The sequence below is a fragment of the Lagenorhynchus albirostris genome, chromosome 11 (genome assembly GCF_949774975.1).
Source record: "Lagenorhynchus albirostris chromosome 11, mLagAlb1.1, whole genome shotgun sequence".
In the NCBI taxonomy this organism is placed as follows: Eukaryota; Metazoa; Chordata; class Mammalia; order Artiodactyla; family Delphinidae; genus Lagenorhynchus; species Lagenorhynchus albirostris.
The window spans coordinates 96,422,468-96,437,919 of NC_083105.1; the positions used below are offsets into that span (position 1 = coordinate 96,422,468).

The following is a 15,452-nucleotide window of genomic DNA, read 5'->3' on the forward strand; positions in this document are numbered from 1 at the left end:
ATGAATCATGCTTTTGATGTCAGGTCTAAGAATTTATTGCCTTGCTCTATATCCAAAAATTTTTCTCCTATATTTTTTTCTAAAATCTTTCTAGTTTTATGTTTTAGATTTATGCCTGGGGTCCCTTTGGGGCTAATATTGGTTTCAGATGTAAGGTTTAGGTCAAAGTTCATTTTTTGCCAGAGGATGTCCAAGTGCTCCAGCATCATTTACTCACTGAATTGCTTTGGTACCCTTGTGAAAATTCAGTTGGTCATATTTATGTGGGTCTATTTATGGGTTCTCTGTTCTTTTGTATTAATCTATGTGTCCAGCACTCTGCCAACATTGTTTAATGACCTTAGCAATGTAGTAAACCTTAACATCATATAAAATGATTCCCTCCAATTTGTTCTTTTTCAAGATTGTTTTGTTATTCTAGGGCCTATGTCTTTCCATTTGAATTCTGGAATAGTCTATTTCTTTGAAAATCCTGCTGGATTTTGACATAAATTGCATTAAACCTATAGATCACTTTGGGAAGAACTGATATTTTTACTATATTAAGTCTTCAAATCCACAAACACAGTCTGTACCTCCATTTATCCAGTTTTCTTTCATTTTTTTAATCAGCGTTTTAAAATTTCAGCATTCATTTCATGAATGTGTTTTAATTTTGTACATAAATATTTCACTTTCTTTGGAATGACAGGTGCTATTGTGTTTCTCATTTGTTTCCACTTCTTAATTGTTAGTATATAAAAAGTGATTTAAGTTTTGTGTCTTGAACTTGTATCCTGCAACCTTTCTGGACTCATTAATTCTAGGAGGCTTTTGTTTTGTTTTTTATATTTTGGAGAGGCAGTGACACAATTATATTATATGACCCTGATTAGCCTTAGGAGTTTGGGTGGTACACTGAGAGTAAAGGAGAAGTCATTAGTAGATTTTATTTAAAGGAGTGACCCGATCACACTTTGCATTAGAATAATCCATCTGGTTACAATATAAAGAATGAATCAGAATGAATTTAAAGGGGAAGAATGGGTAAGTCCCAAATTATGTAGATGTTTTTCTGGGTACTTTTGCAGGCTTGTTCCTGTGAAGAAATGTTTTCCTCATGAGCTTTGAATGATTAATTCAACCAGTAGTGATTTCTACTGAAGCACTAGAAATTGATTTATACAGCTCACTGACTTCCTGCTGGTGGCAGCAGGAAAGTGACAATGGATTTATCATCACTTAGACGTTCCCACACTGGTAGCAGAATATTTGCTGTTATTTTTACTTTTATTTCCATAGAGCAATAATGGAAGAAAAACTATTTATTAAATATTTACTAAGTCAGATATAGTGACAAGAGACTTTCATCTGTTACCTCATTTGAATCTTAAAACTAGCCAGTGAAACTGGTAGTCATACACATATATATAAATTTTTTTTCTGGTTGAAGTCTGATTTTATTTCAGATTGAAACTAGAGTTAAGGTCTATGAAATATAGAAACATTAGCATTTAGAAGAAAAAGTTCTTTTATGTCAGAAAGTCATCTCAATTTGTACAGAATATTCTTCTTAATATTATTTAGACTTACTTGTACCCCTCCCCATCCAAGATTGACAGTTTTGTCAGGAACTGTGAAGGTTCTGAGACTGCTTTGTCTGCACGCTCCCAAGTGAGTTTGGTATAGTTTCATATCCATCAAAGGTTTGATTTCAACATGTTTTCTTTTTTTTATTAATTTTTATTGGGGTATAGTTTCTTTACAATGTTGTCTTAGTTTCTGCTGTAAGTAAAATGAATCAGGTATACTTATATCCTCTCTATTTTAGGTTTCCTTCCCATTTAGCAAAGGGAACTCTACACTTGTATTTATTTTCCACGGGAAGAAACTCTACTTTGAGGGGCTATGTAATTTATAAAGGTCACAGCTAAGAAACAGAATTCATGCTTTAGATACATGGCTTGGAAAATAGTTTGTAAAAGAATACTAGGTCAGTTAGGGTCACAGTTTGACTCAAATTTCATTTGTAAGTTAGTCACACTAACTTAAACTTTCATTTGTAAGTTTATCAATATAAAATCTTTTTTTTTTTTTTTTTTACTTTCCAGATTTCTGTGGAAATTTAGCTTTCTTTATAAGAAAGTTAGCAGAAACTAAGCAAAGGTAAGCAAATAGGAAAGGATCTCATAGTCATGAAGATATATCCATAGGTATATTTAGAACATATGCTATACCTGAGGCATTGTATTGGGTTGGCCAAAAAGTTCGTTCGGGTTTTTCCATCTCACAAAACCTGAACGAACTTTTTGGCCAACCCAATACTAGTCTCCAAGGACACAGAAGTGAACTAGACATAGTCCCTGCTTCTTAGAAAACCTGAGATAAAATGAACTGTAAGCCAAAAAGCATCCATACATAATCTCAAGTGTATATAATAATAAAAATATATAATATATATAAATATATACAAAACTGTATATAGAATTACAAAAGGAAACTGACAAGAAAGACAAATATCATACAATATTGCTTACATGTGGAATCTAAAAACGTGCACAAATGAACTTATCTACAAAACAGAGACAAACTTATGGTTAACAGGTGTGCCAGGTCTTAGTTGCGGTACTTGGGATCTTCAAACTTTGTTGAGGCATGCAGAATCTTTAGTTGCGGCATGTGGAATCTTTAGTTGCGGCATGTGGAATCTTTAGTTGCGGCATGTGGAATCTTTAGTTGCGGCATGTGGAATCTTTAGTTGCGGCATGTGGAATCTTTAGTTGCGGCATGTGGAATCTTTAGTTGTGGCATGTGGGATCTAGTTCCCTGACCAGGGATCAAACCCAGGCCCCCTGCATTGGGAGCATAGAGTCTTAGCCACTGGACCACCAGGGAAGTCCCTAGTCTTAGTGCTTTTTAAAATTTCCCTATATATTTTTAACTGACAGTAAGAGAATTTTGAATGTGTCAACCAATTGTATCTTTTCTCATTGGTTATTAAAATCATTTTGCATGGTTTCAGCTGTCATAGTCATTTTTATGGTCCCATGTGTACAAATACAGGGCTGTCTGTACAGAAAAGGAGGAACTCGTTCATATTTATAGGGTTCAAAATACAAATATCAGCTCATATTACTTAACACCCACTTAGTTTAGAAGCATGCTCTTCCAAATCCCTATATTACATCATTCAAGGATAGCTTGCCTCTTTGCTAGTAACAAGGATTATAAATGCACATTGTTAATATTTTTGGCAGGCCAAGAAATACAGCAGCAGCTGTATATAACAATTTATAATGCATCTCTTGGAGATGGTGCGTGAAATTCCCTAAAAAGTCCTTAAAGTATTAACTCCACGGTGACATTATTATTTGTCTTGCTGCAAATCCAGTTTCTATCTGTGTAGCTCCTGGCGCTACTAAGTCCAATGTCATTCAGGTAGGCACATTCCCCAACTCCTTTGATAACAAACCTAAAACCAAACACAAAAATATTAAAAAAGCATAGGTTGAACGGACATCTACATTCATTCCTCCTCTGTATTCTTCAGCACCCCTACTCCAGGTATTTTTCATGTGAACAAGAGAAAAGTGAAAATCTGTCATTCATATGGCTTCTTCGTAAATATATACCACGTCTGTATTTCGTTCCTTTTCTATTCTCAGAGTCCCTGCTTGAATATCAGAAGATAATCATCGTCCATACCAAATCCAGTTATGTTGTTTATCAGGTATTTAACTAGTGCTTGCTGTTGTAGCCAAGTGAACTGCTGCCATCAGCGGTGATAAAAGAAATTATCACATTTTGAGATATAGGGAAGTCATTCTGGCTTATACATGAGTTAACTTGAATTTTATGCTATCTAAAATGTGGCCTATCAAACATACATTTGTACATCCGCTTTAATTATTAAAGAAAAGGGCACATTGACCAGAAGTAAAGAATGACCATGTTAAAAATAAAAATTAGGGGCTTCCCTGGTGGCGCAGTGGTTGAGAGTCCGCCTGCCGATGCAGGGGACGCGGGTTCGTGCCCCGGTCCGGGAAGATCCCACATGCCGCAGAGCGGCTGGGCCCGTGAGCCAGGGCCGCTGAGCCTGCGCGTCCGGAGCCTGTCCTCTGCGACGGGAGAGGCCACAACAGTGAGAGGCCCGCGTACCGCAAAAAAATAAAGATTAAATGCCCCTCTTCTTGGGACACCAATGCTTGTCCTCATTCAATGATAAGACTCCCTTCCCAGGGGCCAAGGCCATACTGGCCGGCTGTGTACATGCTGGTCCTTTTTTTTTTTTTATTTGAAACCTTGAAGAAATGTAACCCTGACTTGTTTAATGTTCTCTGTTCTGACAAGATATTAAATATAAAATATAAAACCCTGCTGGAAACGCTGCTTCTCTGGAGCAGTTTCTCAGAGTAATCTGCAAAGCAGGCTTCCGGGCTACTCCTCAGCTTGGCTCAAATAAAACTCTTTTCTATTCCTATTATTGATTGTTTATTGATTACTTCCATTGTCAGTGGCCTTCAGTGAAGATTATTTTCAGTGTTGTCCTGACCTGTTTCATATAAGTGTGAAAATAAAACTATTTACTTAATAGTAAATTCTTAAAACGGCTTAGCTGTGATTGATGGAAGCGACAGGGCCCTTATATTTTATCTGCTCCAATGTAATGGTTAAATTCAAAATACCCCCACTGAAGTGTTCAGAATCCAAGGTATGCTCCTAAGTTCCTTCCAGAGATAATTTAGGGGGGATTCCCACGGGTTCCCTAACGACCTCCCTTTTGTGAATGGACGCAGCCGCTGGGAGAGTGGACTGAGGGTCTGTGGATATCAATGCTTCAGTGGCTTTTTGGGATTGTAGGACCCCTGCTGTGCATCAGCTGTTCTCTCTACATTCTAAATAGGGATTTCAGCACAGTTTAAGTCAGTGGATGAAAGCGGAAAAACTATGTCAAATGTCATCATTATGCTAAGATTTCAATTGAAATCACAATAAGTGTTTCCAAAGGCACAGCTAATAAGTGGAAGAGCATACAAAGGATTTCTATTTTGCACCTCATAGAGCAGTAAGCCTTCCATGCTATTAAATTTATTTTCCCATAAGCACAACGCACACACATAACCACATGTAAACACAATAGAAGGAAAAGAAGACTAAAAACGTACGAGGCGTTATATTCAGTTCTGTCTGTCCATTTCCAAACATGATGTGATGATTCTCTTCTAAGGCCAATCCAATGGTCAGAAGGGCCTTTATATCTTTTCAGGAAGTTCTATTATAAAACACAGAAAGTAAAAACACGTGTCTCTTTCATATTACTCTTGAGTCTCTCTTCCCTCCAGCCTTCTCTCTTTGGGTGGCAGCCTGGTATAATTGAAAAGCTTAGACTCTGGAGGGAAACTATTCCCCGCTTCTCAGCTTAAGTCACTCAAATATCTCTAATCCTAAATTACATTAAAGTGACCATACATCCCAATTTGGGAAAGTCCCAGGTTATGCCTGTGGTTCCAGCATAATATTAATATTCTCACTTTCACTTCCCAAAATGTCCCAATTTGTATGATAAATTACATGATTACCATATTTCTTTGTACAATGGGAACAATACATCTAATTGAAGGTCAGCTATGAGGATTACATGAGAGAATGTATCTGAATTGTCTCACAGGGTTCCAGGCAGAGAATATACCCCAAACAAATATTAGGCACTAATATGCATCCCATGCCCCCAAGTCTACCCGGAATGGGGTCCTTCCTTATCTTTCAGCTTTCACCCTATGCAGCCTATATCTTTCTCAGGGTGCTAAGTATTCAACAAAGAACATGATCCAATAATATTTCTTACCAGCTCCTCCTCGGTTTCAAACTGACCAAGACCAGCTTTTAATGAGGTACAGAATGTCTGGCTGAATGTCCAATTCCTTGCGTCTTCAGAAAAATAAAAACACTTATTTCCAAATCCAATCCATTCTTTTGGGCAGGTAACATACAGAACATGTGAGACCGTCTTCGTGTTTCTCACTAAAAGTTGGACAGACACAGTGAATCATAACAAACACATTTTCTCATCCCTTTTATCTATTTTTCCACTTACCATCCTGAGGTCAGTCTTTTTTTTTATATATGTATATATACACACACATATATATATACATGTGTATGTGTAGGTACAGTATAACCTAATTCCAAAATGAGGGATTTGAAGAAAAACATGGTCAAATATCAGCTAGACTCTTGTACTTTTATGGCCTCCGCTAGTAGCATTTTGTTTTTCTTAAAATCTGAACAGGAGCTACTTTCTATAGGTAGACAAATTGTTAAAAATGTCTTCCATGCCCAAATGCGTGTGTTTTTCCCAATGAATAGTTTTCCTTTATACGTATTTTGGCACCACTCATTACATAATTTCCCTTATCATCATCTTATTTTGCTTCCAGAAACATATTCTTAAGTGCCTGGCTACATAATAAATACTCTCTGTGGATGCTGCCCAACTCTTGGTTATGTGCAGAATTGCTGAGCTGGAATGCACTACCAACTAATATTTCTAATGCCTCTTGGAATGCTACCAGCCTTAGCCACTTATAAAATACCAACTGCTACTCAATATGTGGAAATATGATTGCATTTCACTGCTTGTCAAAACAGCAGGCCTTTCTGAGATCATTTTTCTTTTTTTGGTTTCTGGGAGAATACAATATTGAGATCCATGATCACTTGCTGAGGGCAAGCTAGCAGTAGTTGGTTTTTCCTAAATGATTTTATTATATTGAGGATTTGCCTTGGAACAGAATGGTTTACAGAAACTAATATGTGAATAAATATATATTTTTTATATGGTGATCTTTTACCCCCGAGGTCAGTCTTGAAATACGTACATTCAATTGTTGCCTTCCTAAGTCATCACTAACAGTCTTATCCCAGGCACAAAAGTCACCAGTCCACTGGACTTCAAGCAGAGTACCTATGTATCTGACTTCCCAGGGGTACACGGACACTAATGGCTTTAAGGAATCAATTCCTGTAGCATTTAATTTCTGTAGTACTCTTTCCTAGTATCATACAGATCCCCTTTCCCACATCTTCCTTAGTATCAGTCCTTCTTACTCTTGACAAAAGAAAGGCAAACTCCTTGCCTTTCCTAGATTTTACTATGGTACATTTCTTAGGGGGTATAAAACCTTCTAGTAGGGCTTCCCTGGTGGTGCAGTGGTTGGGAGTCTGCCTGCCGATGCAGGGGACACGGGTTTGTGCCCCGGTCTGGGAAGATCCCACATGCCGCGGAGCGGCTGGGCCCGTGAGCCATGGCCGCTGAGCCTGCGCGTGCTCCGTAAAGGGAGAGGCCACAACAGTGAGAGGCCCGCGTACCACACACACACACAAAAAAAACCCAAAAACAAAAAACAAAAAAAACCCTTCTAGTAGACAAAACATAACACAGTTCAAATATTGATTTTAGTACCAAAAATACAACGTAGGGTTTCCTATGTCGTTTTTTGTTTTATACATATTTCTGCTAAATATATATGAAAATATTTGGGCCCTTGTTAGTTGCTCTGAAACCAGCAAGATTTCAGAGTGTAGGCTATGGGAAGAATAGATGTTTTTGTTCCATAACCTCACTTTTCCCTCCCTTATCCAATCTGATAGGAAATACTGTTGACTCAACTTTCAAAGTAGATAGATTCTGACACCTAGTCCCACCTCCACTTTTACCATCACTTTACCAAGCCACGGTCCTCTCTGGCCTGGATCTCTACAAGTTTTCCCTAATAGGTGTTCCTGAGTCTACTTTTACTTCTAACAATCTTTTCTCAAAGTAGCTGTCAAAATGATTATTCTACAGTGAAATGCAGATCATGGCATTCCTCTCCTACAATTTCCCTCTTCCTCATCCTCCCCACTACATTCAAAATAAAAGCTAAAGTCTTTTTTTTTTTTTTTTTTGCGGTACGCGGGCCTCTCACCGTTGTGGCCTCTCCCGTTGCGGAGCACAGGTTCCGGACGCGCAGGCTCAGCGGCCACGGCTCACGGGCCCAGCCGCTCCGCGGCATGTGGGATCTTCCAGGAACGGGGCACGAACCCGTGTCCCCTGTATCAGCAGGCGGACTCTCAACCACTGCGCCACCAGGGAAGCCCAAAGCTGAAATTTTTAACTGACTCATAAGGCTATTATCTCCCTGACCCCCAGCCCATTACTCTCCCTCATTCTCATTTTGCTTTAGCTGAAGAAGCCTCCTTGCTTTTCCTCCAACATACCAAGGAGATTCCTCCTTTGATTCTGCTTGTTCCTGCCACCTGGAATGCTTTCCCCATATAGCCACATGGCTCCTTCATCACCTTCAAAAGTTTGCTGAAAAGTCATCCTTTCAAGGAGGCTTACCCTGGCCCCTTGTATTCTTCAAACTGTTACCCCTATATTATAGTATCTGTGTCTTCCTGCTACAATATGAGTTCCCTGGGAGCAGGGATTTTTTTGTGTGTTTTGTTCACTGATATACCTCAGGCACTTCACACAGTGCCTGGCACATAATGGAGCTCAGTAACTATTTATCGACAACATGAACGTGTGAAGAACATAGTAAAGTTTGGAGAACAGGTAACTTACCTGACAAAAAAATGGAAAGTACTATCACAATTGTAGCCAGGACCATAATAATGATGATGCAAGAGTAAAGCAGGTTTAGAGGAGATGTAATTAGTAGGCGTTTTCTTTGGAGGTCTTTACCTATAAATACAAATGTCATAATCTCAATCTCATGAAGGTATTAGGAAGAAATACTTAAATTTATCACAGAACCAACCTGTACAGTCAGCTGTACCTCAACTCCCCTATTGCCAACCCCCTTCACAAAAGGTCCAGGTCCACAAAAGAGAACCACGGCCCAAGAAACTGTTTGTTTTCCCCTAGAGAATCTTCCAGTTATTGAAAGAAGAGCTAATGAGAGAATAAGAATCAGGGCGTCTCTGGTGGCGCAGCGGTTTAGAGTCCGTCTGCCGATGCAGGGGACACGGGTTCGTGCCCCGGTCTGGGAAGATCCCACATGCCGCGGAGCGGCTGGGCCCGTGAGCCATGGCCGCTGAGCCTGCGCGTCCGGAAACAGGAGAGTCCACAGCGGTGAGAGGCCCGCGTACGGCAAAAAAAAAAAAAAAAAAAAAAAAAAAAAAGGATAAGTGTTGACACTGCAATTTCCTTACAGCTGGAGAAGCGTGGATCAATGTACTTGTTTAGTCCTGTTCTACTGAACAGGACAGCGTCAGGTCTGAATAACTGAGAATTGTACTATTTACTAAAACTTCTAAGAATTATTCCCTGCCCAATGCTGATCGATTCCGTTCCACGATCACCCCTCATCATCCCTACAGGGCAGGAAGTAGCTAAGAGTGGTCACCGCCCCTTATCCCACAAGATTGTGGAATGGAAATTGACAGTGGGGAATTTTAATAGGGAAAAGCTAAATCAGACTCCATGTTCAACCTGTTTCTTTGATTTTAACCTTTGCTTTTTGTTGCTTTTCTTATTATAATCATACATCATGGTTTGCCTCAGGGAACCCTGCCCCTCTGCCTGAATGTTATACTAAAGTGCCTTGGTTGGGCTCACAGGGAGACAATCTGACCCTGCCCACCTGTGAATGGCTGCAAGAAAGAAGAAATTAACCATCCCCTCACCGAGGCTGGTCATTCCAGGATATGTTTTGCAAGACTGATGGCCCTTTTACTTTACTTCCTCACCACCTCTGATTCTATAAAAGAAACTGGCATCCAGACCTGACAAGACGGTTTACTGGAGACACTAGTCTGCCATCTTCTCGGTCTGCCAGCTTTCCGAGTACAGTTGTATTCCCTGCCTCAACATCTCTCTGATTCATTGGCCTGTCGTGTGGCGAGCTAAGCGAGCTGGCACTCAGTAACATGTTCAAAATTCTTCATTTCTTATTTTGCTTTGGCTTGATAAATTTTAGTGAGGCCCTCTCCTCCCCAAAGACCCCCAAACTCTGGCTTGCCTGAAAATGCAAACAAGCACTAAAGAAAGCACTGAGATGCATAACAGCTCATGTGTGCTCATGACCACGTGTCCCTGGGACACAAGTGAGAAGTGTTAACTCTGGTAATGACACCTGCTCTTCACACTCATGCTCTCTTTCCCCACAGGTGTTCTGTTCCCCTTCTTGCCCTATTTATAACATGAGAACCTTTTTAGAGCCCTTTTCCTATTGTAAGAGTCCTTGTGAATAATGTCTCTCTTTACTAAGTCCACACTATTGATACACAGTACAATATGGATGAATTTAAATGCATTACGCCAAGTGAAAAACAGTCAGACTCCGTAGACATTCTTCTAAAGCAAGAGTGTAAGAACTGAAAACAGATCAGTGGTTGCCAAAGGGTGAGGGAACGGGAAAGAAATGTTTACAAAGGGCATGGGCGTGGCCGGTGTGGAGCTGTTCTATATCTTGATTGTGATGTGGTTACATGATTATATGTATTTGTCGAAACTCATAGAAATGTAACCCAAGAGAGTGAATTTTACTGAATGTCAACTATACTTTGAAAAAGTTCCTGCTGACTTTCTTTTAACCACTACATTTCACGTATATCTTCCAGAATGATAGGGAACCTCAGTTTAAATGCTAGGCAGGGGAAAACAATATCGCATTGGCTTGTTTAAACAGTATACAACGACATTTGGATTTTGCCTCCATAAGAAAATCTCGACCTTCATTCTTTCTGGCTCTACATTAAAGCAAAATTGTCTTAGAAACTCAGTATGTTATGACTTCCATAATTTTTTTCATTGTTAGAAGAGTAAGACGTACATCTCCCCTTACACCTCTCCAATAAATCTCCTATTTGCCCCCTTACTAATCTTCTAAAAGTCCCCCCTTTTTCTTCTCCTTTATTTCCCTATATCTAGCTCCTAACACCCTCCCTTGTTTCATGTTCCATTTCTCTTTCTTGCTTACTTATTAATACTTCTCTTCTCCTTTTTTGTAGGGGAATAAAATTTGCCACCCCCAGATGTCTCTTTGGCACGTGGATTATTTCAAGCTGAAAACCATCAAGGCCCAAAAGACTCAGGAAGAATCTTTGACCATCCCCCTAACTGCCTAAAACAATTTAGATAGAAGGCCTGTTCCTGGAATAGAGCTATCACCAGAGATATCTGCAAAGATTAAGAGGTGAGTGTGATGATTTTAAACTGAACATGGCCTAAAGATCAGAGTCTACTCTTGTGTCCCTTGTCTCTGTGTGGCCCAGCAAACATTTATTCACCAAACATTTGCTTTTCCATATCCTTGTCAATGACCTTCCTCCCCTTTGAAGTCCCAAACCACTACCCCCAACATCTTTTGTCATTAGCTGGAGACAGTATTTAAGGTGAAGTTTTTGGTCATTTTAGTCTGTTACTCATTTTCCTGTGTCTCTCCCATGTATACATGTTATTAAACTTTTGTTTGATTTTCTCCTGTTATTTATCTCATGTCAATTTAATTCTTAAACCAGCCAGAAGAGCAGAGGAAAATTGCTTCCTTCCTAACACTCCTCTGGTGTGTCCTTTTTTTGTCTCCCTCTAAATTCGTATGCCTCTTATATTACACTCTGAACACAACAACCTTCAAATTTCTAGTTTGAAAAATGGTGTCAGAAATTATCTCACAGAAGAACAGAGAAATGAACCATATTACTGGTCTACTGGTTTTAACTTTTATTTTCATGTTCTAGAAAACTTAGTTAACTTACAGGAACAGTTTAAATTTCAAAAGAATAGGTTTCACATTTGCACTGGTCAAATAGTTTCGGTTATGTAATCACTTGACTTAGCTAGAAAAACATTAACGTTAAGAACTTCGTTTTTCATTAAGCATGAACCCTGTGTTTCAGGAACTACAATATCCTGTTGATAAAAAATAAAATTCAGGGAGGGGGGAAGGGAAGAAGAAAGAAGGAAATGTTTGTTTTTAGCAGAAAATTGAGGTTCAGTAAAAGGTATTCTTTCTGCTGGACTGAAATACAAGCACGTGTGAGCTATGTTCTTTTTCTTTCTCATCAAATTTGCTATAAACTACAAATGCTAAAGGGTTTGCTGGCGGTTGGGTTTAGCCTCCAACTCCCACCCTCAAACACCCACATCGGTTTTTAAATGACAAAGGATCTATATAACAATAGTTCCAGTTTCTGCAGGGACTTTTTTTTTGAGTCAATAATTATTCATGGTTTTATTAAACAAAAGTCTCCTTAGAGAACAGTAAGAAATTAATTCTCAGCTAACATCAACTGGGGAGAGGGGAAGGAGGTTACAATTTTTTTTTTTAATGCATGGATGTTGATAAATAACAAAATTAAACAGATACTATATTTCAACAAATGCTTTTACTAATCACTATGTTGTTTTAATACTCTGATGTTCTCATTAAATCAAAACTCTTTAACTAAAATGATTATGTTTAAAAAATGTTCATATCATTTTTATGATCACTCCTGAAAATTTCTGGTAAGGCACATTTTATAAACTACTTTGGTAAGGTACTCTAAACAGGATGACATAAGGCTAGCTGAAGAGCCACCATAATCAAAGGGCCAGGGAATGAATAGGAAAGAGAGAAAGAGAGAGAGGAAGAGAGAGAGAGAGAGGAAACACAAAAGTACACCAGAGCCTGTGAGACAGAGAGAGAGAGACATAAAGAGGAAGAGAGACAAAGGGGGAAGCAAAGAGAAAATCATTTGGACACAGAAATGAGCCTCAATAGATTTTAGCTGAAATAGTTAATGATATCACTGAATATCAGATTTACCCTTGATTCCAAAAGGAAATTTTGTGGGGCACTTTTGTACTCAAAGGAAAGAAAATATACTTTTGTACTTAGTTAGAATTACTTTTTGAACAAAAAATTACGACTTTTATTTCTCCAAAGAAGACACACAGATGGCTAACAAACACATGAAAGATGCTCAACATCACTAATTATTAGAGAAACGCAAATCAAAACTACAATGAGGTATCACCTCACACTGGTGAGAATGAGGAAGGAAGTAGCTAAGAGTGGTCACCGCCCCTTATCCCACAAGAAGAAGAAAGAAGAAGTTAACCATCACACTGGTCAGAATGACCATCATCACACTGGTCACACTGGTCAGAATGACCATCATCAAAAAATCTACAAACAATAAATGCTGGAGAAGATGTGAAGAAAAGGAAACCTTCCTACACTGTTGGTGGGTATGTAAACTGGTACAGCCACTATGGAAGCTCCTCAAAAAACTAAAAACAGAACTACAATCCCACTCCTGGGCATATACCTGGAGAAAACCATAATTCAAAAAGATGCATGTACCCTAATGTTCATTGCAGCACTATTTACAATAGCCAGGACATGGAAGCAACCTAAATGTCCATCAACAGAGGAATGGATAAAGAAGATGTGTTACAAATATACAATGGAATATTACTCAGCCATAAAAAGGAACGAAATAGTGCCATTTGCAGAGACATGGATAGACCTAGAGACTGTTATACAGAGTGAAGTAAGTCAGAAAGAGAAAAACAAATATCATATAATATCACTTATATGTGGAATCTAGAAAAATGGTACAGATGAACTTATTTGCAAAGCAGAAATAGAGACACAGATGTAGAGAACAAACTTACAGATGCCAAGGGGGGAAGGGAGGGGTGGCATGAATTGGGAGATTGGGGTTGACATATACACACTACTATGTATAAAATAGATAACTAGTGAGAACCTACTGTATACCACAGGGAACTCTACTCAGTGCTCTGTGCTGAACTAACTGGGAAGGAAAACTAAGAAAGAGGGGATATATGTATAACTGATTCACTTTGCTGCACAGCAGAAACGAAGACAACACTGTAAAGCAACCATACTGCAATAAATATTTCTTTTAAAATTGTGAGTTTTAATCCTATTTCTTCTAGAAAATGTGACACCAGGTCAAAGGTCACTTCAGAAGTGAAGCCATCTCCAACTCCCTAGGTTTCATTAAATATATTGTAGCACTAATCACATCAAATTGGAGTAACTCATTTGGCTGTCCTTGAGATGATGAAACCCTGAAATCAGGGTCTAAATACAATTTGTCTTTGTAGCCCAGTGTCTAACAAATAACAAATTCCAAGTATATGATTACTAGAGTCAATCAGACTACAGAACAGGTGTCATGGTTAATTTTGTTTTTTTACATATACATGTATCTATTCTTTTTCAAATTCTTTTCCCATTTAGGTTGTTACCTAATATTGAGCTGAGTCCCCTGTCTATACAGTAGGTACTGGCAACTTTTATTAGTATATGTATTTCCAAATTGTTAGATATACCAAAAAAAAAAAACCTCAAAAATAAATAAACAAAGGGGTGGGATAGGGAGGATGAGAGAAAAGCTCAAGAGGGAGGGGATATGGGGATATTCGTATACTTATAACTGATTCACTTTGTTGTACAACAGAAACTAACACAACATTGTAAAGCAGTTATACTCCAATAAAGATATATTAAATAAATAAATAAAAATTAAAAAAACAAATCCATTGTTGTCTGTTTGCCATGACTCTGGGATATAATGATCTGTTATTTAATATCATAATGTGACTTGCCAGGGTGCAGGTTGCCAGCAAGGACTAATAAAATAAACCCAGAGAACATTTTTCTCTTAGCCTCCTGTAACCTAATTCACTGTGCAGAAATATTTAAGTAACGTACACAGTAACACAATCACCAACACAACAATTACACACTTGTCCTCTCACCCACCTCTAGTCCCTCAAAACATCTCTCCTTCTATGGAGGTTAACTGTGAAGAATTATATTCCTGCAGTGCAATTTCTATCCTGCTGTCAGTGGTCAGTGGAATAAAAGCTGTTTTGTTTTGTCAAAGCTTATCAATTTTACCTTACCAGATCGTCCCTCCTCCATGCTTTCTCTGGAGGTAGGTTCTGTCTGTAAGATTTTCAAAGAACCTTCCTCCACAGTCATGCTTCTGCTTCATCAGGAGCACTTGGCACTGTCTCGAAATAGTTGTAAAAGCATGAACTGGGAGGGGAAACAGTTTGAATCTGAACAATCAGCTAAAAGAAAAGCAAAACTACCGCCCAGTAAGTGGGCTGTAAAGGAAATAAATGAAGCTGACAAGTCCTTTAGAATTTTAAAATGCAAAGTGCTTTTAACTTAGAAAGATTGGGGCTTCTCTAGTGGAGCAGTGGTTGAGAATCTACCTGCCAATGCAGGGGACACTGGTTCGAGCCCTGGTCTGGGAAGATCCCACATTCCACAGAGCAACTAGATCCGTGAGCCACAACTACTGAGCCTGCGCGTCTGCAGCCTATACCCCACAACAAGAGAGGCCACGATAGTGAGAGGCCCGCGCACTGCGATGAAGAGTGACCCCCGCTCACCGCAACTAGGGAAAGCCCTCGCACAGAAACGAAGACCCAACACAGCCAAAAATAAATAAAT

The 15,452-nt window shown here is 38.9% G+C and overlaps 1 protein-coding gene across 1 annotated transcript; it reads right to left on the reverse strand.

The window, feature by feature from the left end:
* Positions 1-3,051: 3,051 nt before the first annotated feature.
* On the reverse strand, positions 3,052-15,051 carry CLEC2D (C-type lectin domain family 2 member D). The gene is made up of 5 exons (XM_060166927.1): positions 14,894-15,051; positions 8,588-8,707; positions 5,825-6,000; positions 5,145-5,251; positions 3,052-3,451 (listed from the first exon to the last, which is right to left on the reverse strand). The coding sequence occupies exons 1-5, from the start codon at positions 14,970-14,972 to the stop codon at positions 3,319-3,321; spliced, it is 615 nt and encodes a 204-aa protein (XP_060022910.1). The 5' UTR covers positions 14,973-15,051; the 3' UTR covers positions 3,052-3,318.
* Between the last annotated feature and the right edge of the window lie 401 nt (positions 15,052-15,452).

Bases quoted from the DNA above. Each gene is read 5' to 3' on its own strand.
- CLEC2D (XM_060166927.1), bottom strand. From the start codon at position 14,972: ATGACTGTGGAGGAAGGTTCTTTGAAAATCTTACAGACAGAACCTACC. The intron at 5,252-5,824 runs GTAAGAAATATT...GTTTTATAATAG, and splicing joins TTGAAACCGAGGAGGAGCTG to AACTTCCTGAAAAGATATAA. The intron at 3,452-5,144 runs GTACGTTTTTAG...GTTTGGTTTTAG, and splicing joins AGAACTGAATATAACGCCTC to GTTTGTTATCAAAGGAGTTG.